This window comes from Arachis ipaensis, chromosome B6 (genome assembly GCF_059453495.1).
Source record: "Arachis ipaensis isolate K30076 ecotype BB chromosome B6, ASM5945349v1, whole genome shotgun sequence".
Classification (NCBI taxonomy): domain Eukaryota; kingdom Viridiplantae; phylum Streptophyta; class Magnoliopsida; order Fabales; family Fabaceae; genus Arachis; species Arachis ipaensis.
Window position 1 is genome coordinate 139,729,051 of NC_142441.1, and position 24,514 is coordinate 139,753,564.

At 36.4% G+C, this 24,514-nt stretch overlaps 1 protein-coding gene across 1 annotated transcript; it reads left to right on the plus strand.

The window, feature by feature from the left end:
* Positions 1-22,315: 22,315 nt before the first annotated feature.
* LOC107605320 (UDP-glycosyltransferase 90A1-like) lies at positions 22,316-24,141 on the plus strand. The gene has a single exon (XM_016307165.3). It carries the CDS (start codon positions 22,544-22,546, stop codon positions 23,948-23,950), a length of 1,407 nt encoding a protein of 468 aa, XP_016162651.1. The 5' UTR covers positions 22,316-22,543; the 3' UTR covers positions 23,951-24,141.
* Positions 24,142-24,514: the final 373 nt, after the last annotated feature.

A 24,514-nucleotide genomic window follows, 5' to 3' on the forward strand; every position in this document is an offset into this window, starting at 1 on the left:
TATATATTCCACCCCAAGCTAATAGAGATACAGCAGAAAATCATTTTTAGTATCAATTTTGGTTCCAACATGATATCAGAAGAATTTTTCATACTTCTCTGCGTTCTTCTCTGATCCTCTTCCCTCTTTCTCGAACCTTCTTTTCCCCTTTCACTTTCTCTCTCTTCTCGAACCTTCTTCTATTTCTTCTCTTCTCCCTTCTCTCCAACCTTCAATTTTTTTTTCTACAATGGTGGCAATCGATGAAGCCGATCATTTTCTGCTTCATTCCTCCGATCAACTGGACCTTGCCTTGGTCACGCAAGTGCTCACCGGTGACAATTATCATTCATAGAAGAGGTCGATGGAAATGGCACTTAATGGCAAAAATAAACTTGGATTCGTTAACGGCACGATTTCGCCTAGGGGTGAACGCGGATCGGATCGGATATCGGATATATCCGCAAAACACAAAATATTTTTAAAGTGCTTATTTTTATTAAAAAATATCAATAAAATTCATTTTTTCTATTCTTTTAAATATGTTTACTCTTAAAATAATATTAAACATACTTTTCTTGAATAATAAATTAAAACAATACAACATATATGATAATTATTAGTTGAAATAAAACATAAAAAGCATATTTACTTATTTATTTCTTTATTTTTGCAGATACGCAGATATGCGGATACCAGCACAAAATTCGCAATCCGATCCGACTAGTGTGCAGATCCGATCCGATCCAAAAGCCTTGCGGATCGGATCCATATTCGCAATTTTCGGATCGGATTCGGATAAACACCGCGGATATGCGGATCGGATTCGATCCATGAACACCCCTAATTCCGCCACCTGAGGAAAGGTGCGTCTCACTCTTCCAAGCTCCGCTGGTGTCGTCTGAACGACATCGTCAGCACCTAGATTCTCAACTCTGTCTCCAAGGAGATCGCATCGAGCTTGATCTTTTCTGGTTTTTCTCATGAGATTTGGATAGATCTAGGTCACCGATTTCAGCAAAAGAATGTCCTCGAGTCTATGAACTGTGAAAAGAGTTAATCAATCTGAAACAAGATTCTCTCTCTGTCTCTCAATTTTTTACTAAGTTGAAGTGTGTGTGGGAGGAATTATGCTATTTTCGACCTTCAGTACACTGTAATTATGGTGGTGCTCGTGAGTTTTTAGCTCATGCTGATGAGGAATATGTTCTCGTCTTCTTGATGGGATTGAATGATGTGTACCATCAAGTTCGGAGCCAAATTCTGTTGATAAAGCCTTTGCCTAGCATCTCTGAAGTTTTCTCGCTAATCATTCAAGAAGAGCAACAACGAGGACTGACTCTTACTCCTCCAACAAGCAATGAGACACAGCTGGCTTTTGCCGTGAAGAACACACAGTATAACTCCAAGATCCGTCTAGGGAAGAAAGATAAGCTGCTCTGTGCTCACTGCGGTTTACTCGGCCACACCAAGGATAAATGCTACAAGTTACATGGTTATCCACCTAATTACAAGATGTAAAACCCGATTAATAAATGACTAATTAGCACATAAATGAGAATTTATTTTAGAAAGCCAAAAATGTGATTTTTATGGTTTAATATGATAGAGGAGATTGAGACAAGAATTTCGATACCAATTTTGTAGAAATTGGCCCAAGATTGGACCGAACGGGCCATACCAGGCTAACCGAACCCATATTGGGCCCTTAGCCCAACCTAAACTAAACCTAAAGCCCTAGTTTTCAGCACTCTCTCTCCTCTCTACACACTAAACACGCTGAAAATGAGTATGGGAAGGGGAAGAACACTCTTTCAAGTTCTCACTCTTGTTTGATCTTTAAACCACCATAACTTTTGATCTGGAACTCCGATTGCCACACCATTTGTGGCCACGCATTCACCGCGAAGAGCTCTACAAAACCCATTATTTTGTTCTTGAGGTAAGCCACGATTTTGGTTCAGTTCTTCATCCTTTAATTTCGAATTTCATGGAGAAAAGTGTTGAGATTTTGGGCTCCTTGATGTTATAGGACCCAACTTTCTTGAAGGAGAAGATCAATCGTTTCTTCTTGAACCTTGGGTGTGATAAGATTCTCAACCCTAGTGGAATTTGTTGATTTATGATGTTGGGTATTGAGTTGTTGTGCTTGGATGTGATAATTGTGGCTTAGGTAGTGTGTATGTGAATACTGAAGCTTGATTGAGATTTTGGAAAGTTTGGAAAAGGGCTTTGGTGTGCTAAAAATCTGTTCTTGGAGGTGTTGGAGCTTGGTGAGCTTGTAAAAAAAGTGGTTTGGAAGTGCTCCGGGTTGAGCGGGGAAATTGCCTAAGGTATGGTCTCGGTTTTCTGTATCTAAAATGTAATGTGGTGTAAAAACTTAGACTAGAGGCCCTAAGATAGGTTTTGAATGGTTGATGTTATTGAATGGTTGAACTCAATTGTATGGTCATATATGTGATTATGAATATTGCTAAATTGGTGGTGTGATGCATGGGAGATATGCATGTTTTGATATATGATTGATACTTGGTTAAGGTTGAAATGTGGGTGAAATCATGTTGAGAATGAGGGTGGTGATGATTGTATGTATTGATGATTGATTGGAAATGGTGTTGTTGGAAATTGGAATGAGGAAAATATATGTAACATAGTATTGTGTTTTAAATTGGATTATTTGATGAGATTGGTCAAGATAGTGGGTTGATGGTTATGGTTTTGATCAAAATGTTAATGTATGAGTTGAGGAGGCTTGAGGTTGATTTTTGGTATGTCTTGGTTGATTTTACAAAGGGTTGGAATTGGTTGTTTTGAAAATGGCACTTTGTGGTTTTGTATGAAAATGTGGTTTTTAGGTATACTTTCACGGAGCATAACTTGGACTCCGGATCCCCGTTTTATGCCAAACTTATTTAGAAATGAAATTGGATCTGGAATGTTTATGCCGTTCAAAGAACGGGTGAAAAATGATTTGAAACGAAGAAGTTATGCACGTCGGAAGATTGGGGTTTGAAACTGTGAATTCTGTAGCTTTTTAACTTAGAAAAAATTTTTGGTAGAAAGCACTCCCACGCGTAGGCATGGCCGACGCGCACGCTTCGTTTTCAAAGTTTCCCTACCCACGCGTGCGCGTGGCCCACGCGTACGGGTCGATGGGCTAAAATAGTTGCCTAGCCAAAATTCCCGAGAGTTGTGCCTGAGTTGTGCCAGTTTTGAGCTTGGGGCACAAAACGCACCCACGCGTACGCGTGGCTGACGCGTAGGCGTCGCTTGGTTTTTCTCCTATCCACGCATGCGCGTGGAGAGACGCGTATGCATTGCTGTATTTTGATGCATTCCACACGTGCGCGTGAGCGACGCGCACGCGTGACCATGTTTTCATCCCAAAGTTGATTTTTGAGTTTTTAAAGCCAAATTTCAGACTTCTAAGCCTCCGATCTCATCCCTTATGTCTTAAAACTTGATGATATGCCTAGCAATGAGAAGGGCTAGCAAATGTGATAACTTGTGGATGAAGAAAGGGAAAAATCAATAATGAATGATGATCAAAGATCATTGTATGAGATACGGAGGATGAATGTGGAAGTGCTTGATATTCCATGAGCCTAAGGGCTGTAATTGTTAATGAATTGGCTGGTTATGGATTGAATTATGAGCCGGATGGCTGAGTTATTGCCGTATTATGGCGGAGCCATTATTGAATTATGGCTGAGTATGATTGCATATATGCTTATTGAATGAAATGTGAATGTTGCACTTCCACTATCTGAAATACGAGTTTCCCTGGGAGAAAGTAATGGCTAGCCACCATGTGCTCCAGGTGGAGACTCAATACTCTGCTGACCCTATGTCGTAAGTGTGGCCGGACACTGTGAAAGTTCCGGATGAGCTCGCCCCCTTGAATATACACCAGTGAGGGTGTTGGATATGAATTATGATTTATGATTGAGTATAACTCGAGTTGGGGATGCATGACAGAGGGACAGTCCAATGGTTAGCTACCAGGACTTGTCGGGTTGGCTATATAACCGACAGATGATATCATCAGCCATTAGGACAGGCATTCATCATATGCATATTATGTGAATTGTTTGGAATTGCCTAATTGACTGCATATTTCCTGCTAATTGTCTAAATGTCATATCTGCTCATAATTGTATATATCCTTGTTTGATATAACTGTGCTTGCCATATTATATACTACTGCTGGCGGTTGGGAGGTCTGCAGGAATTGGAAAGGGGAAATGTTAGTTAGAATGAAGATCTTTAGTCAGTTGCCATTTATGGTTTAGTCTGTTTATAAGCTTTGAATTATATGGTGGAAGTTCTAGGATTGCCTTCGGCTTTCCAAGGACATTACATGTTAGATATGTGGGTACTGTTACCATACTGAGAACCTCCAGTTCTCACCCATGCGGATTTTGTGGTTTTCAAATGCAGGACGTGGTGCTTCTCGCTGAGGCATGCTGGAGACTTTTGGACTTAGCGAAGATCCTTGTTCTCGAAGCTTTATTTTTGGTCTTACATTTTTACTTAGATACTTTTATCTCCACTAAATAATGTATATATATACTGTTTTGACTCTTCTTAGAGGTGGTTTTGGATAACAGGTTTTGTTATATTGTCCTTGGGGTTTCTCTTGGGTTTTTTACTCTATGTTTATATTTATATAAGTATACTTTTATGCTCGGACCGGTTATCTTCGCAAATCGGGTCTTGAGTCTTGATATTCTTATCTTTGGCACTCTTTTGTTTATGGTTTCGCGTTAGTCTATCTCTTGTCGGTTTTGTTACGTTATCGATCGAAGTGTTGCGATTTTCTATTTAACGGTTTTGTTTTATCCATTTTATTCAAACGCTCCTAGTTATAATCATTCTTCACAATACTATATGTACTAAATTTTATTTTTAGAGGTCGTAATACCTCGCCACCTCTATCTTATGACTTGAGCATAAGGCTCTGTGTGGTAGGGTGTTACACAAGAAGCAAAGTCCAGCCACAATTTGAGTCAACCATGTGGACACAAGTCAGGACATTCCTCTTCAGCTCACTTCTCAATAGTATCAACAATTAATATCACTCTTATCTACATAAGTTCCATCCACAATTCCCCCTATTATCACTACTGAAGCTTCAAGCGCAGGGGAAGGTAAACTTTTCTCTGCTGCTTTAATTTCTGCACTTGGAGTTAAATCATGGATCTTAGATTCTAGCGCTACTTGCCATGTGACTTGTACTTTCGAAAATTTCAAACCTTCAATTTGGTTTGCAAATAAGTTTGTGATTCTCCCTGATCATACTCGCATACCTGTGCTTGCTTCTGGTTCTGTTTCCTTATCTCAAACCCTCACACTCACTGAAGTTTTGTATGTGCCTTCATTCAAAATTAACCTGATTTCAGTGAGTTTCTTGTTGCTAAAGCAGCATTTTTATATTCTTCTTTTATGATGTTGGTTTTGTGATTCAGGACCACCTGAACTCCAAGATGATTGGGAAAGGTGAATTGAAACACATATTGTATGTTTACTCACACACACACACACACACACACACACACACAAGTTTCTATGACTAAGGGTGTCAATGTTAATGAATCTACATGTAATAATGCCGATTGTGACAATACATTAGCCATTTCTGATTCTTGTAATGAAATAAGTGCAAAATTGTGGCATCATTGATTAGGCCACCTTTCTTTTCCTGTTTTGCAACATTTGCCTTTGAATTGTAATTCTTCATCTTCTAATAAAAATTCATTGTGTGACATATGCCTTTTGTCCAAGCAAAAACGATTGCCTTTTGTTTCCAACAATAATCAGGAGTCCAAATGCTTCTCATTGATACACTGCGACACTTGGGGTCCTTGTCATGTTGCTACGCATTTGGGGGAGCGGTGTTTTCTCATTTTGGTAGATGATCATAGTCGATATACCTGGATTTATTTGTTGAAAGCCAAATCTGATGCTACGACCATCATTAAAGAATTTTTTGCCATGGTTCACACTCAGTTTGGCTGTGTGATTAAGAAGATTTGGTCTGACAATGCACCTGAGTTATCTCTTACTGATTTTTTAAAATCAAAAGGTTCTCTCCACTAATTCAGTTGTGTTGAGCGACCACAACAAAACTCGGTGGTGGAACGGAAGCATCAACACCTTTTGAATGTGGCAAGGAGCTTGTATTATCAATCCGATGTCTGGTACGCGGAATCGTGATTATACTTTAATTATGTAAAGTTCATTGCTCTTTCTTTCCCGGGAAATGGCGCCAAAAACATGATGCCAAAACCACGGTTCACAACTCCGTGTAACTGACCAGCAAGTGCACTGGGTCGTCCAAGTAATACCTTACGTGAGTAAGGGTCGAATCCCACGGAGATTGTCGGTATGAAGCAAGCTATGGTCACCTTGTAAATCTCAGTCAGGCGGATATCAAATGGTTATGGAGTTTTCGAAAAATAATATAATAAAATAGGGATAGAAATACTTATGTAATTCATTGGTGAGAATTTCAGATAAGCGAATGGAGATGCTTTTGTTCCTCTGAACCTCTGCTTTCCTGCTATCTTCCTCCAATTAGTCTTACTCCTTTCTATGGCTGGCTTTATGTGATACATCACCATTGTCAATGGCTACTTTCGGTCATCTCTCGGGAAAATGATCCAATGCCCTGTCACGGCACGGCTAATCGTCTGGAGGCATCACCCTTGTCAATGGCTTCATCTTATCCTCTCAGTGAAAATGGTCAACGCACCCTGTCATGGCACGGCTATTCATCTGTCGGTTCTCGATCATGCTGGAATAGGATTTACTATCCTTTTGCGTCTGTCACTAACGCCCTGCAATCGCGAGTTTGGAGCTCGTCACAGTCATTCATTCATTGAATCCTACTCGGAATACCACAGACAAGGTTTAGACTTTCCGGATTCTCTTGAATGCCGCCATCATTCTAGCTTACACCACGAAGATTCTGATTAAGAGATCTAAGAGATACTTCATTCAGTCGAAGGTAGAACGGAAGTGGTTGTCAGGCACGCGTTCATAGGGAATGATGATGATTGTCACGTTCATCACATTCAGATTGAAGTACGAATGAATATCTTAGAAGCGAAACAAGATGAATTGAATAGAAAACAGTAGTACTTTGCATTAATCTTTGAGGAACAGCAGAGCTCCACACCTTAATCTATGGAGTGTAGAAACTCTACCGTTAAAAATACATAAGTGAAAGTCCAGGCATGGCCGAGAGGCCAGCCCTCAAACGTGATCTAAGATAGCATATAACTGATCAAAGATACCTAATACAATAGTAAAAGGTCCTATTTATAATAAACTAGCTACTAGAGTTTACAAAAGTAAGTATTTGATGCATAAATCCACTTCCGGGGCCCACTTGGTGTGTGCTTGGGCTGAGCTTTGAGTGTTGCACGTGTAGAGGTCCTTCTTGGAGTTGAACGCCAGCTTTTGTGCCAGTTTGGGCGTTCAACTCTGGTTTTGGCTCCTTTTCTGGCGCTGGACGCCAGATTTGGGTAGAAAGCTGGCGTTGAACGCCAGTTTACGTCATCTATTCTTGGCCAAAGTATGGACTATTATATATTTCTGGAAAGCCCTGGATGTCTACTTTCCAACGCAATTGGAAGCGCGCCATTTCGAGTTCTGTAGCTCCAGAAAATCCACTTTGAGTGCAGGGAGGTCAGAATCCAACAGCATCAGCAGTCCTTCTTCAACCTCTGAATCTGATTTCTGCTCAAGTCCCTCAATTTCAGCCAGAAAATACCTAAAATCACAGAAAAACACACAAACTCATAGTAAAGTCCAGAAATGTGAATTTAACATAAAAACTAATGAAAATATCCCTAAAAGTAACTAGATCCTACTAAAAACATACTAAAAACAATGTCAAAAAGTGTATAAATTATCCGCTCATCAGTGTCCCAATTTATTTTTGGGTTGAATGTGTTGCTACTGCAGCTTTTTTTATCAATAGATCTCCCTCCTTTACTCTTGGCTGGAAGTTCCCTTATCAATTACTTTACAATAAGGAACCCACATATGAAGACTTGAAGGTGTTCGGATGCCTTGCCTATGCTTCGACTTTACCTTCTTCTAGGAACAAGTTCTCACCAAGAGGCATTCCAACAGTTTTTCTTGGCAACCCACGAGGTTACAAACGGTACAAACTCTATGATCTCAATAATAGAAAGTTCTTTATTTCAAGGGATGTGATTTTTCATGAATTGAATTTTCCCTTCAAGCTTGGCAGCACTTATTCTTCCTTACCTGATCCTTTTGATGATCATGTCCTTCCTAAGCCAATTTAAGTTTCCCTTAATACACCTCAACTCGTTGCTCCGGCTACACCTGTTCCTATTGTGACACAGCCACGAGCTGAGAACCCACAACCGTTGAGAAGAAGTCAGCGACTCCATAGGGTGCCTACTTATCTTACAGACTACCATTGCAACAATGTGGTGAATCCTTTGGCGATGGTGCATTTTTTTTCTTATGAGAGCTTGAGTCCAGCATACAAGGATTATTGTATGCAAGTTTCTGATTTTTATGAACCCCAATTTTATCACCAAGCTGCCAAGTATCCTCAATGGCAACAGGCTATGGCTGAGCAATTACAAGCTATGAAGAATAACCGTACATGGGAGGTGGTTTCACTTCCAATCGAAAAATATTGTATTAGTTGTCGATGGGTGTATAAGGTGAAGCGCAAGCAAGATGGGTCAGTTGATAGATGTAAAGCTCGTTTGGTTGTTAGAGGAAACACTCAACAAGCTGGTGTAGACTATAAGGATACTTTTTCACCCGTTGCCAAACTCACCACTATTCGTTTACTACTTGCTGTTGCTGCTGTGAAGAATTGGAAATTGTTGTAGCTAGGAATTAATAATGCCTTCTTGAATGGTGATCTTGATGAGGAGGTGTATATGCAACTACCTCAGGGATATGCCAGCAAGGGGGGACAGGGGGAGAAGCTTGTATGCAAACTAAACAAGTCAATCCATGGCTTGAGACAGGCTTCGAGGCAATGGTTTACCAAGTTCTCCACTGCTTTGCTTGGTGCTGGTTTCACTCAGTCCAAATCAGATTATTCTCTATTTCATAGAGGAACAGGTGATTCACTTGTTATGGTGCTTGTATATGTCGACAACATCATTGTTGCTAGTAAACTTGGTGATATGGTTGCCCAAACTCAGCAAACTTTGCAAGGTCTTTTCAAACTCAAGGTGCTTGCCCCTTAAAGTATTTCCTTGGATTGGAGATAGCAAAATCTAAGGAAGGCATTTGTTTGTCTCAACGAAATTACACCCTTTCTTTGCATGAAGACACTGGATTTTTGAATTGTAAACCTGCCTCTGTACCCTTGGATCCAAACATAAAACTTACTGCCACTGATGGGGATTTGCTCGAGGATGCGGGACAACATAGGAGGTTGATTGGCAAGTTACTTTACCTCACTATTTCAAGACCCGATATTTGATTTGCCGTGAATAAGCTGAGCCAATACATGTCTTCTCATCGCACGACCCATTTGGATGTTGTCTATCATGTTTTGAGATATTTGAAGGCTGCACCTGGGTAGGGCTTGCTTTTTTCGGTTTCTTCCCCTTTATTGGTCAAGGCATATGGGGATGCTAATTGGGGAAGCTGTGCCGAAACCAGACGATCTACTACCGGCTATTGTGTCTTCCTTAGCGATTCTCTAATCTCATGGAAGTTGAAGAAATAAGACACCGTTTTGAGGTCCATGGCTGAAGCAGAGTATCGAGCACTTGCCAATGTCACTGCTGAAGTTGTGTGGATTATGAGGCTGCTTCAGGATTTTGAGATACAAGTTGATCCACCTTTTATTTTCTGTGACAGCAAAGCTGCAATCCACATTGCAGAGAATCCCACCTTCCATGAGCATACCAAGCATATTGAAATGTATTGTCACTTTGCTCGAGAATGTATACAAGACGGTACCATGAAGCTGGTGCATGTGAAGTCAGGACATCAGCTTGCCAATGTTTTAACAAAAGTTGTGCAACCTACCTTGTTTAAGAACTTGATCAGCAAGTTAGAAATCATTAATATTTTTTCTCCAACTTGAGGGGGAGTATTGGCAGATATCTTGCTTTGCTTGTTATGATTGTTATTTATTTACTGCGGTTAGTTAGCCTTATTTAGAGAGGAATCTTTTTCGTAGTTTAGGGGTTTGTTAGTTTGTTAGCCTGATATGTATATGTGCATATTTTCCATCCCAAGCTAATAGAGATACAACAACAAATCATTTTCAGTACCAATTTTGGTTCCAACATGATGCTATATATTCAAGTTTTTTTAGCAATCAAGTTCAATCAAGTTGGTTCAAACCCAACAAAAACCAGCTTCATTATTAGCGCGTGTGAACACGCTATGCTTCTTCACATTCTTCTTCTTTTTTACGTTTTTCTTCCTCTTCTTCGTGTTCTTTTTTTTTACATATTTTCTTATCATCGTCATTCTTTTATTGCTCTGTTATTGCTGCATTTTTTTCTTTTCTTCCTCTTTTTTTTGGTAATTTTTGCAGCATTTTATATGTCTTCTTTTTCTTTGTTTGATTTTTTTCTCTTTTTTTTTTTATTTTTATTCTTGTTATGAGGGTAAATAAAAAGAATTATGAGAAGTTTCAAAAAAAAAAGATGAAGATAATAACGAAGAAGAAGAAGGGGAGGAGGAGTTTTGAGTTATGTAGAATTTATCAGAAAATAACACCGAATTTTTTTTTACTGTGACACAAATTTTTTGAACTACACTTATTGGATTGAATTCTTGCCATAAACAAAAATAGCATCGAAATTTCATAATTTTAACATTGAAATTTTGTTATAGAATACAGAAATCTCTTTTTTAATGCTGCATTTTTTTTATTTCTTATTCTTCTTTCGTTCTTTCTTTTCTTTTGCTTTTACATCTTCTTTTAGGAGTATATATTGCTTCTCATATTAGACTTGAATAAACATGTATTACAATCTTATTTAGTTGAATGAATGTAGATTCACACTTATTGGATTGAATTATTTGTAGAAACAAAAATAACACCGAAATTTGTTTAAAGTGACACCGAAATTTCTATGTCAAAACTAAGATATCTATATGTTATTATTAAAAAATTTCAGTATTATTTTTCTGATAAATTCTACAAAATTCAAAACTCTTCTTCTTCCTCTTCTTTATCTTCTAGTGCTACTTCTTTTTTTTACATTTTTTCTTATTTATCTTTTTCTTCTTATTTTATTTTTTAATAATTCTTTTTGTTTCACTCTCTAACGATAACGATAACGATGATAATGATTATGATAGAGCTCCACAAGAAAATCAGCATTTTGACACGCTTTTAAAGAATGACAAAAAGTACAAAAAAGCGCAACGATAGCTTTTTACCACGCTTTTTGAGCTATCAGCACGCTTTTAAAAGGGTCACATCCACAAGCGTACCAATTGTTCTATTGCCACGCTTTTATAAATCTATTGGTAACACTTTATTTTTTGCCACGCTTTTATCTATTGACACGCTTAAAAGTGTGGCTGTATGTATGAACCTATAGCCACGCTTTTAGAAACATGCCCATTAGTTTGGTTTTAGTTACGTTAAGAAAGTGTTCTGATAGAGGACATACAACGACATTTTCTTAAACGTATCTAAATGTAAACCTATTGTCCATGATTTTAAAATGTGGCTATATCCTTATCAAATTAAAAAAAATATATCCTAGTATGGGCAGTAGGGCTGTCAAATGGGCTAGCGCAGTCCATTTAGGCCCGGCCCGTTAAACCCGTCCGTTAAATGAACTGGACCGTTTAAGCCCGCTTTATTCGCGGGCCATAATTTTTTAACTCGGACCGTTTATGGTCAGCCCGATGGGTTAAATGGGCCAACCCGTTTATCCTTTTATTTTATTTTTTGAATAATATTTTGACAAAGAATATCACTTTTAGGTCAAAAACCTTTAAAAATAATATTTTTTTAGTTGATGGGTCGAATTTTCGGGTCGAATCGAGAGAAATATCGGCTAAAAGTGCTACTTTTTTTGAAGAAATGCAAAAAAAAAAAATAAAGGGCCACCCGTTTAACTCGTCATTTTTTTCGGGTTAATTGGGGTCAGCCCGTTTAGCCCGAAATTTAAACGGGTTTAATTTTAAAGGCAAAACCCACCCATTTAAATGGGTAAACAGACTGACCTGATGGGTTTAGCCCATTTTAACGACCCTAATGGGCAGAATTTTTTTTTTAGATTTTTTAATACAAAATAAACCTGTTTTCTAATATAAAATTGTCCATCCATTCTGTTGTGAACAGCTTTCACCGCAGCTACTTTATCCCCATGGCAGCCCTATTAGTACTTATTTCCATGTTTAAAAGTGATTTTTTCATGCAACCTTTAATATAATTTTTCTAAACACTCCTTCAATAGCCGATAAAGATGCCAGAGAAAACCTAAAGAAATTCTCAGTTTCCACCTCCAAATGTATATCCAGCAAGGTAGAATTAAATAAATAGAATCAATCATCATAACGTCATGCAAAACAAATTTAAAAACAATGTATGAAGAGAAAATGTTTTTTATTTGAGTTTAAACTTAATTGTTCATAACCAAAACATTGTTTATATGAAATCCAACATAAAACCAACTGTCTTACCTTTTTTTGTTTTTGCTTTTTTGCATTTTAAATGATATAGACAATTAACTCCTTAATAAAATTAACTATTAAAAACAATAAAAGAGAAGAAATCAGGTTCAATCTTAAAGCACGGTTTGCATCCAAAATGGATAAAGACATACAACAAAATATATACATATATACACAACATAATCTTCATATATAAATTTCTTACTGATCCTCATATTCCATTTCAATCATTAGCTTTCAAATGAACAGTATAATTGGAGAAAGTGAGAAAGAAATTAACCTTCCACAACATTTCAGAGAACCATTGACCATAATAGCTATCCGATCACTTACGCTATGTTTGTTACGGTGGAAAATAGGGGAAATTTGATATGGACGGAAAGAAATAGAAAGGAAATATATACTTTCACTTGTTTGGTTTTGAAAGAAAATGTGAAGGAAAAATACAACAGTAGCAAAAAGTGATGTGGGCCCAGCAAAAACTTTTCTCCCCAACTAAGGCGAGAAAATGAAAGGAAAACTCATTCCATTTCATCATTCCAAACCCTACCCTTCTCTTTTTCTCGAAGACTCTTCTTCAACCTGGGACTCAGCCGTGCATGCTACCCACTTCCAACGCTATCAACCACTGCAACTGTTACCAACGGTCCATTCTTCTACCACTACTCAACCATTCTGGTCACAGCGTCTTGCATCTACTGGTAAAATTATGTAAGTTTTCTATGCTACTCTTATTTTACCTTTCATTCTTTATATTCATAGATTTGTGTGTATGAGATTTAATTTTGCAGTATAGGGACAGAAATAAGAGGTTTTGGTTCGATTTACTAGTTTGTGAATTTTCATGTGTGTAAACTGTTTGATAAAATGCTCCAATGAAAAAATTCAAACTACTAATTCATAAGTTAATCAGAGTTGAAGAGATTGATGTGTGTATACACTATAGATAAGTTTTTGATGTTGCTCTTATTTCATATTTGACGCTATATACTGATGGATCTGTGTTTGTGATTTAATTTTGAAGTATATGGATAGAGATTATATGTTAGTTTGATTTATTACTTTGTTAATTTTCATGTATGTAAACTGTTTGCTGAAATGCTCCAATAAAAAATGTTGATTCATAGTTTGTTAACTTTTATGTCTATAAATTGTTTGATAAAATGCTCCAATAAAAAATATAACTGGTAAAACAAACTTGGTTTAGCTAAACTAAATGATTTCACAGGACACACAAATTATTATTATTAGGGAGCTAAGTTATTAAACGATAGAAATTAACAACTTACCTTTCACGGCAAAGTAAACTTGGTCCACTGCGCTTGTTCGCAAACTTGCTCCATAATCTACACTTTTATAACTATTCAACTATTTTATTTATTTATACACAAAATTCATAAGTAATTCTCACATGGATAGGTCATGAAGCTGATTAAAATAATTTTTTTATATAAAAAGGACAGCTAAAAAAAACGTTAAACAATTTTAAATATTTGATTAGTAGGTAAATTTATGATATAACATATAAAAAATTAATTACTATCTTTATGGGAATAGTCTTTGTATATAAAAAAAATTCTTATACAGCGTTTAATAATTTTCTTCTAAAATACTCCTTTCTATATATCCATAATATTTTTTATTTTTATGTAAATTTAAACCCCAAATCACATTAACACCTATTAGTTGCTTTCGTTTTCTGTGTTTTTTATTTTTGGTTTCTTTCATATGTAGTTTATGTTTAAATTTTTTCGAGAGGTATAAGAAATTGTTATCTTTCAATTGATTGAGATTCTTTTACAATTACTTATATTCTTTGATTAGGAGGTCATATATATAAATACTAGTTATTTAATTGCATTGCTTATGCTTAACATATGATGCTATATTTTTTTGTTTTTGTTGGTGCTGTAAATGTACGATATGTACATTTGAAACTACAAAGTGCTTGTTAAATGGATAAGGCTGATCATGAAGAAAGTTTTTTGGTCGTCAATATGGAAGACATCTTTAATTGTGATTTCTCACTAAACCTTTCCTTTAAGTTTGGGGTCGATAATCAGGAAAACATGTTAACCCTTGAAAACCAAGAACATATATTAACAGTTTTGAGGGAGGATTGGAAAAGACGACAAAAATTATGCACAATAACACTGATATGTTACATTGTGCACATGTTATATTTATTGAAATGTATGTCTACGAGGGTTGACAAATCCATCTCCCATAAATTGGTTGGGCGAGAACAAATTCGAGCTACCTTAATGCAACAGTTAAGAGAAACTCATAGGTATCGTGACATCCTACGCATGGGCCCTAATGCATTTCTTCAATTGTGCGAGAAATTAAGAGCAACATGTCAAGTGAGAGATACAAAACATGTTACAGTAGAGGAGCAAGTTGCTAGGTTCTTGTATATAATAGCTCATAATGTGAAAACTAGAACCGTTTCTTTTTTCTACCACCGGTCTGGAGAAACTGTTAGCCGTCACTTCCATGCTGTGCTACGGGCAATTATTTTACTAGAAGATGAATTTCTTCGACAACCATCTGCATCCATTATTTCTCCGGCGATCCTTCACAATCATAGATTTTATCCTTATTTTAAGGTATGGACATGTACAATTACATGAATAAATAATTTTGATTGATATATACAATTTCAAGTTACTTTATTAAATAATGGACTATTATTTAGGATTGTATTGGAGCTATAGATGAAACACATTTTCGTGTCAAAGTACCCATAGGAGATCAACCCAAATTTCGATGGAGAAAAGATTGGCCGACACAAATTGTATTAGCTGCATGTGATTTCGATATGAAGTTCACTTATGTATTAACGGGTTGGGAAGGAACAGCATCTGACTCAAAAGTTCTTAAGAATGCATTATCGAGGGATGATAATCTTAAACTTCCACGAGGTACATAAGACTATATTGTCTCATTAGTAGGTAAAGATTAGTAGTTTGTGTGTTTATACTAAATTAATCATTTTAAATGATGGATTCTGTAGGAAAATTTTGTCTTGGGGATGCTGGATTTATGCTGAAGCATGGATTAATTACCCCATACCGAGGTGTAAGGTATCACTTAAAAGAGTATGCAAGACGTGGCCCAGAAAATGAAAAGGAATTATTTAATCTTCATCATGCTTCATTGAGAAATGTTATCGAAAGGTCATTTGGAGTTTTGAAGAAAAGATTTGCAATAATCACAAGCGACACTGAACCACATTATGACTTTGAAACTATGACTGAAATTGTGCTAGCTTGTTGCATATTACATAACTTTTTAATGGGTGTAGATCCTGATCCACATCTCATAGCTCAAGTTGATCGAGAACTACAAGAAAATAATCCAGAAGAGGATGAAATAGTTCGACATGAATAAGATGAAGACTATAGGCAGGGAGCCATGTTAAGGGATAAAATAGCTACTCAAATGTGGGCTGACTATCAACTAGGGCTCTGATCACTCATTTAAAAAATTTTGCAAATAAAGTTATTAGTTGTATTATGTGTGCGCTGAGTTGATATTATAACTTTGATTTGTTATTATTGAATTCATGTTACCTCTTGATGTGTTATTATATTCTGTTTAATGACTTTGGTGTGCAATTATTGAATCAAGTTGTCACATGTTGTACTTATGGAGTGTATTGAATCTTTATTTATTGAATAACTGATAAGATAGTTTACAAAAACTTTGATTTAAGATTATGGATGTTATTTCTATCCACTTGTTTTGTAGATTGACAAGTGTTAATGGCAAAGAGAGCATCATGCCAAGGTGAGGCTACTAGTCGGGATACCTTAAGATGGACCGACGAAATGGATACAACCTTCATTGATGCTTTGATTGAAGAATGTCGCAAAGGAAATAGAGTGGATGGCACATTTACTACAATGGCATATGACAATGTACTTTCACTTTTGAGATCTATCTATGGTAATCACCTCTGCAAAGAGAATTTTAAGAATAGACTCAAGACTTTAAAAGATCATTTTGAAGTTTGTTATGATCATTTTCATGGGCTTAGTGGATTTTCTTAGAATCCAATTACAAAGATATTTGAGGCTGAAGCTGAAGTTTGGAAAGAATTGATTAAGGTAAACTTTATGCATTTACTATTTTTTTTGTTTTAAATTTCACTAGTAAATATTGAAGAATTATTTCAATAATATATATTTACATATAGACATACTCATAGTAAATATTCTTCTATTTGATTTAGGCAAAACCAAAAGTGAAAAAGTGGATGCGTACTCCAATCAAACACTATGATAAATTGTTTGAGATATATGGTACAGACAGGACAACCGAAAAACATGCTGAAAGTGCCAAAGAAAAAGTGAAAAGGTGGAAGAAGCATAAAGAAACAATTAACTTGAATGATGATAATAGTTTCTTAAATATGGAAGAGGAGTGGAATGACGAGCCAATTACTCCTCGTGCTACTAGTTTTACAATGGGTCATAGTCCTGAAATTGGTTTATCTAACCAATCAACTAGCTCTCAAGGAACATCATCAAGAGGTACTAAACGCAAAACAACCATGAGTGATAAATTAGAATCAGAAATGGAAAGAATGAGTCAAGGCATTCAAGCATTGACTAAAATGATGAAAGATGGGAATCATTTTTATGAGAGATCAATTAATATTGCTGAAAAGCAAGTGTTAACAGCTGAAGAACAAGTGCAGGTAGCTAAGTAGCAAGTTCAAATTGCTAAACAAAAAGTGTGAATAGCTGAAAGGAGTCTTGTAATTCTTGAGTAAAGTAGGCCTCGAATTTACTCTGAAAATGACGTATGGACTGAGTTAGAGAATTTAGGTGTGATGCCAGAGTTGTGCATGAGGTGTTACCACTTTTTATGTAGAGAAGATAGAGCTAAGAGAGAATTTTTTGGTGTTCCAGCTGACGTACGTCTTGCCACATTATATGAATTGATGAAAGAAGCAGGTGCACTCTAGAAACAATAGTCCTAGTAACTGTGGCTAATATTTTGAGACTGGCACAAATATAACTTTAAGATCAAGAAAGGTATTGGTATCTTTATATTTTGTGGGTAACATATCTATGACTTAATTAAGGCTTATAATGAAAAAACCTCATGTCTTTGTATTTTGTGACTTTGATAGCTATAACTATTGTTAACTATGCTATAAGTAATGAGTTAGTCAAAGAAGTCTATGCTATTAGTAATGACTTGATCAAAGAGGTCCCAGTATTAAGTTTGTTAGCTTCATATGTAAATTTTGTTTTTAATTGACCTTAGCGTGTTATCATGTAAGACTTCTTTCATGTGTATTTGTAAGTGTAATATAAGGCATAATATATTAATCAAATGATATAATGTGATCGGTTAGCCTCTTTAGAACGACGTACATATACTTATTAATTTGAATATTTCTTCTTTTTAAAATTATCTCCAGTTTATGTATTGGGATGAGTATTAAACAAAAATAAAATTTATATCTAAATAGATCACTCTAATTTTGTGATTATTATTATTATTATTATTATTATTATTATTATTATTATTATTATTATTATTATTATTATTATTATTATTATTATATAAAATTTATATTCCTAACTTGTTATATTATAAATATAATTACATTTTGTTATTATTATTTAATGACATTTATAAGTATCTACATAATAATTATATACATAATAATATTACTATATAATATGAAGGGTAATATTGTCATTATATAACTTAATTTACTTTTTTTATTTTTCTTTTCAAACAAACAACATAAATTATTTATCTTTTAATATTTTTCTATTTTATTTTCCTTTCATCCAAACACACCCATAAAAATTAAATTTCACTTCTATTTTTTTTTATTTCTTTTCACTCAATTTCTCTCCTTTCTATTTCTTTTCACTCCCAAACAAAACGTTAGTTTATTTGCTTCATCCATTAAATGAGTTGTTAGTAAGATTATCTTAAATTGTTTTATTAACTGCCAAGTCAAACACATTGAGTATGGATCCATTCTGCTGGTAGGTTCATCAAGAATTATAACCTGCCAAGTAAGACCAAAGGATAGAGAGTGATAACAATGATAATAATAAAAAAAAAGTGGTGTTTGAAAAAAGAAATACATATAATTATAAATATAAAAAGTAATGCTAATTGCTAAAAAGACAAAAAATACAGTTAGAACTTGTCTTATTTAACATTTATTAATTGTCGTAATAATTAATTGGAAAAGCTCTACATACAAGCGATTAGGGCTTGTAAGCATTACAAGTCAATTAACCCCTAACCCTCCAAAACACGCTGCAAGTGCTACGTCCCTTACACGCGCTATATATAACTACCAAATTTAAAAGATTTGTTTCCTTCTTCGTTCTCCTTCTTTCCAAATTTGCTCGTTCTTCTTCTCGCGCGTCTTCCCCTGCTCTTTCGATCGTTCTTTTCTCCTCCTTCCTCACTGGTTTGTTCTTCGTCATTGACGTTAGTTCCTCTCTCTGTAACTCCAGCTTCGTTTTCTTTTCGATTTTCTGGTTTCTGAAATCAAAGTTTGAACTCGTTTTGAAGATAATGGATTATTCAACCTCAGATTGTCAGCTGAATCAGGGCGAAGTGGATTATGAATTTGAATCTAACGTAGTTCTTGAGGTTTGATTTACATATGATTACTCTGAATTTTGTTGCATTTATTTGTATAGCATTGTGTAGCTGAATAATTCGTGAACATTGACTGTGAAACTAACGCGTGAACATAAATCTGTGGATTGAATCTAATGTATTAGTTTTGATTAATTATCTGCAATTTATAGCAGACGCTCGGGTGTAGATCAAAATTTTTTGGCTGTATTTTTGGGGAAAGTGTGGGTGTATTTACAGTTTATGGCTTTTTTTGTTATTTTAGTTGAGTTGTTGTCGTTCGGGTGTATTAGATCAGACATGATTGGGTGTATTTTTTATTTTTGACATGGTGTATTCTGCAGCCTCTCTCTGTTGATGACCAGTTTGTTCCCAAGGTTGGAATGACCTTTACCACCATTGAAGATGCTGAAAAAGTTTACAGGAACTACGCCAAGGCTGCAGAGTTTTCTACAAGAGTTCGGAGCACAAATAGAAAGGGAAACGAGATTAAGAATCAATTGATTACATGTAGCAGAGAGGGAAAATGGAAATCTAAAATATCTCAAACAGCACAGGGAACTAAGCATGTCCATTCGTCGTACAATAGAGAATAACGAGGAGGGTGGTATTAGACCAAGCAAAACTTACCAATCATTTGTTGCGGCTGCCGGGGGTCATCGCGAGTTAAATTTTATTGAAAAGGATGTGAGGAATTACATTACGAGAGAAGTGCGAGAAGCGTGGGTGTACTTAAAGACTCATTTGATAGGAATTGGAATGATTTTCTGCTGAATTTTGGTCTTGTGGACAACAAGTGACTTTCAGGTAATGTTTGTTTAAAATCTGCAGCAGAGGTGTAAATTTAATTTTTTTTCGGGTGTATTTATAGTCTGTGTTTAGGTGTATTCTGCAGATCTCTATGAAGACTGTCATATATGGATTCCAATCTATCTGGATCACCACTTCTGGGGAGGGATGAGAAGCACACAAAGGAGCGAGAGCATGCATTCTTTTGGGTGTAAAAGCAGTGTTCTTTTGGGTGTATTTCTGAATTTTCTTGTATTTCACATTTTACATATATATACATATATATACTTCAGAATCTTGTTTTTATGTTATAAAATACTGTTTGTTTTTTTTTTACAACGGTTTAAGGGTTTTAGGTATTAGGGTTTAGGGTTTTAGGGTTTACGGTTTAGGTTTTATGATTTACGGGTTAGGGGTTAAGGTTTAGGTTTTAAGTGTTTAGAGTTCAGGGTTTTAGGGATAAAGCATCAGGGGGATAGATTTTTGGGTGTATATTCAACTTTCTTTGGGTGTAAAAAATGGCAGGTTATGGGTGTATATTTGGTTTGATGTTTTCCTTCATATTATAATACCTGTAATTCATACATTTTGAATACAGCAGAGAGAGTTTAATTATTGAAAGAAATTTTACAATAAACTGGATTATAATTGGAAAATTTTTACAGCATGTGTTCAATTTGTTACAGGACTATATAACATTTACATTAATCAGTGTCAATATCCTTAGAATCTATCTGACAATTTGGTGATGCACCCTTAGTGGTGGGATGTGCATCAGGCCACCAAATCCCAAATCCCTAACAATTGTTTTCTTCTCCTCGCTCATGTTTCTGAATTTCTCACTTAACAAATGTGTTGCACACTTAAGGTCTTTGATTTGCTGTAAACAAAGCAAAATTATAGTCAGATATATTTCTATTATATAAAACTGATTTCATCTAAGACATATATTTGTTCTTATATTTTTTTCAGCTTGGTTTCTGCCTGCCATTTTTTCTGAAATGAAAAATACACCCATAGATATCAGTAAGATACACCCATAGATATGAGTCAGATACACCCATAGATATCAGTCAGATATCACTCAAACATGCATTAATATACAAGGTCAAGCAATATACACCCATGGACAAGCAAATATTAGAACAGTTGCAACTGTTGACTATATTACAGTATATCAGTTCAGAAATATACACCCAACAAATTATGCTATATACACCCAACAAAATACTCAATATACGCCCACCAAATCACGCAATATACTCCCAAAAATCAGTTACCAGAAGAACTAGAACAACAAGAACAGTAACACCTAGAACAACTAAGAAGAACAGAATAACCTAGAAGCAAGAATAACAGTAAAACCTAGAACAAGTAGAACATTAAAAACTGTAAAATGAGACCTAGAACAAGAAGAACAGTAAAACCTAGAAGAACGTAGAAGAACAGTAAAACCTAGTTCTTCGTTTTCGAAATGTGGAAAATATACAATATGAGTAAAATAGTAACGTAACGTACCTTGAGTATTATAACTTCGTTTTTTCTGGAGATTGTTGATCGAGAGTTCTATGTTGTGTTGATGGAGAGTTCTAATCTTCGCGACGAGTCCTATCTCTGCAGTTTGGAATGTTGCTCGAAAACGGACGGTTTGTGTTTTTTTCGAAGGGCTTGGAGAAGTGGAAGAGTGCGCCATTAAGGAGCACTATTTTGCGAAGAGCAACCGTTGAGTGGGTCGCGTGTAGTTTACGTTCCATTCAAAGAGAGATGAGTGCGCGTGTGAATGAAGTGTGGGTTGGGAACTTGTAAAACTTGTAGGGCCTTTTTGCTTGTATGTGTAGCAGGCCCGATAATTAATAAATGTTAAATAAGATAAATTATAACTATTTTTGACTAATTTTTTTAGTTACCAAATATTTTCGAAATATAAAAAAAAATTATACAATTTAGTTAGATAAATCACTTAATTATAAAATATTTTTATTTTTAATAATTATTTTAATTATCAATCTAATTCTTTTAATTTATACTTTTTAAATATTAATAACTAATAATTATAAAAAAAATTCAACTTGACAGTTGACAATTTAGCATTTCTAAGAAAAATACTGAAATCAGATAAACCGTTAAAGTTTGAGTAATATTAATTGGCACCTACTCAAATGAAGATGTTAAAAATATCTTCTTATAAAGAGTCTTGTGTTAAAAGTGTGCTTTATTTATTTGGCCACACTTTAGAAAAAGATAATACTTTTTATAATATATCAAAATCAAACCCTTCGATTCATTATCTAACAGTAGAAAAGATATATCTTCACATAAAGACAATTATAACATCTTCATAGTAGTATCCACCATATTAATTTCAGGGATAAATATGTTCAAATACCGCAACTTCAACTGCACATGCCATAAAGCAAGTTCCTAACTACCATCCCCACACTAAAAAACTAGTGTAAAGAAAACAAAACGCAGCAAACAAGAAATGGGTTCAATCCCCTCGGAAGAATTCAACAGTTCCTTCCACGCACTTCTATTCCCATTCATGTCCAAAGGCCACACAATCCCCCTCCTCCACTTTGCCCGCCTCCTCCTCCGCCGCAATTTCTCCGTCACCCTCTTCACCACCACCGCTAACCGCCCCTTCATCGCCGACTCTCTTTCCGGCACCGCCGCCTCTATCGTCACGCTCCCGTTCACAGTCTCCACCACCAACAACGACATCCCGCCCGGAATAGAGAGCACGGACAAGCTCCCATCCATGTCCCTCTTCTTCGAGTTCGCCATGGCCACCGCCTCCATCCAACCGCACTTCGAGCAAGCCCTCGAGACCCTGCCACGTGTCAGCTTCATGGTCACCGACGGGTTTCTCTGGTGGACCCTACAATCCGCCAACAAATTCCACATCCCGAGGCTCGTCTTCTTCGGCATGAGCTGTTATAGCGTCAGCGTCTTTAGGGAAGCAGGGATGCAAGGAATATTCCGTGGGCCCCAACCTGACGACGAGTTAGTCGAGTTGACTCGGTTTCCATGGATCAAAATCTGCAAGGAAGACTTGGAGCCAAGTTCCAGAAACGCCGAACCAGGGAGTATCCCTTACGAGTTCAACGTGAAATTGATTGGAGCCTCGGTCAACAGCTACGGCACTGTGGTCAACAGTTTCTACGAACTAGAGCCTCTGTTCGTTGACTATTTGAAAACCACGAATACTTCTCATAAGTATTGGTGCGTTGGTCCGTTGTGCCTCGCTGATGACGTGGGTAGTTTTTCGGGTACGAAGGAACCGAAATGGATGACGTGGCTGCATCAGAAAAAGAAGTGCTCGGTTTTGTACGTGGCTTTTGGGTCACAGGCGGAGGTTTCGAATGAAGAGTTGGAGGAGATAGCGATGGGGTTGGAAGAATCCATGGTGAGTTTCTTGTGGGTGATAAGAAAGAAGGATTGGGTTCTACCAAAGGGGTTCGAAGAGAGGGTTGAAGGGAGCGGGATGGTGGTGAGGGAGTGGGTGGATCAACGGGAGATACTGAATGATGAGAGAGTGGGTGGGTATGTGAGCCACTGCGGGTGGAACTCGGTGGTGGAGAGCGTGTGCGGCGGGGTTCCGATGGTGGCGTGGCCGATGATGGCGGAGCAGCACGTGAACGCGAGGATGGTGGAGGAGGAGTTGAAGGTGGGGATTAGAATGGAGACGTGTGATGGGAGGGTGAGGGGGTTTGTGAAAAGAGAAGGGGTGAGCAAGTGTGTGAAGGAGTTGATGGAAGGGGAGAGAGGGATTCAGTTACGTCAGAATGTTAAGGTGTTGGCTCGGATAGCTAGGATGGCTGTTCAGGAAGGTGGTTCCTCTTGGTCAGCTTTGGACCATCTCATTCATGAGTTGTGCTCAAAGAAGTAGAACAAAATATATGACTGGATAAAATCAACAACCTACTCTAGCAACTCTAAAATTTATTCAATTCAAGTAAAATATATTACATTTTAAATTATTCTCAAGTAAATCTTAATATTAAAATAATCATCTGTACACTTACTGAATTGAACATCCGACTATTGTTCACATTATTTAATATTTTTATTGTCTACCTATAATTGCTAGAAGAATTATTTTTTACATCTTTATGACCTTAATAAAAAATTTTAGTGACTTGAACAAACCAACCTCTAAACGTTCTAATTTATCCGAAATAGCTAAGGTATTGCTAACAAAGAGTGAAATTCAATCAAACAGTACGTAGTTCTACCTGGCCAAAAGAAGGAATTAGGAAGAGGTGGTATTAAGTTCGAGAGGTTATCTATATGGATGCATGGTTGATTTGTGATAGGCGCAGTAATTAGCTGCTGGAAGCATGCAAATTAAAAGGACAGCAGCAATGATGCTGCCATTGTTGGGTAGGAAGGAAATGCATAAGGTAGAAGCTGGTGATGAACAAAAGATGGTGATGCCAATTTATAATTGCTG

Bases quoted from the DNA above. Each gene is read 5' to 3' on its own strand.
- LOC107605320 (XM_016307165.3), top strand. From the start codon at position 22,544: ATGGGTTCAATCCCCTCGGAAGAATTCAACAGTTCCTTCCACGCACTT.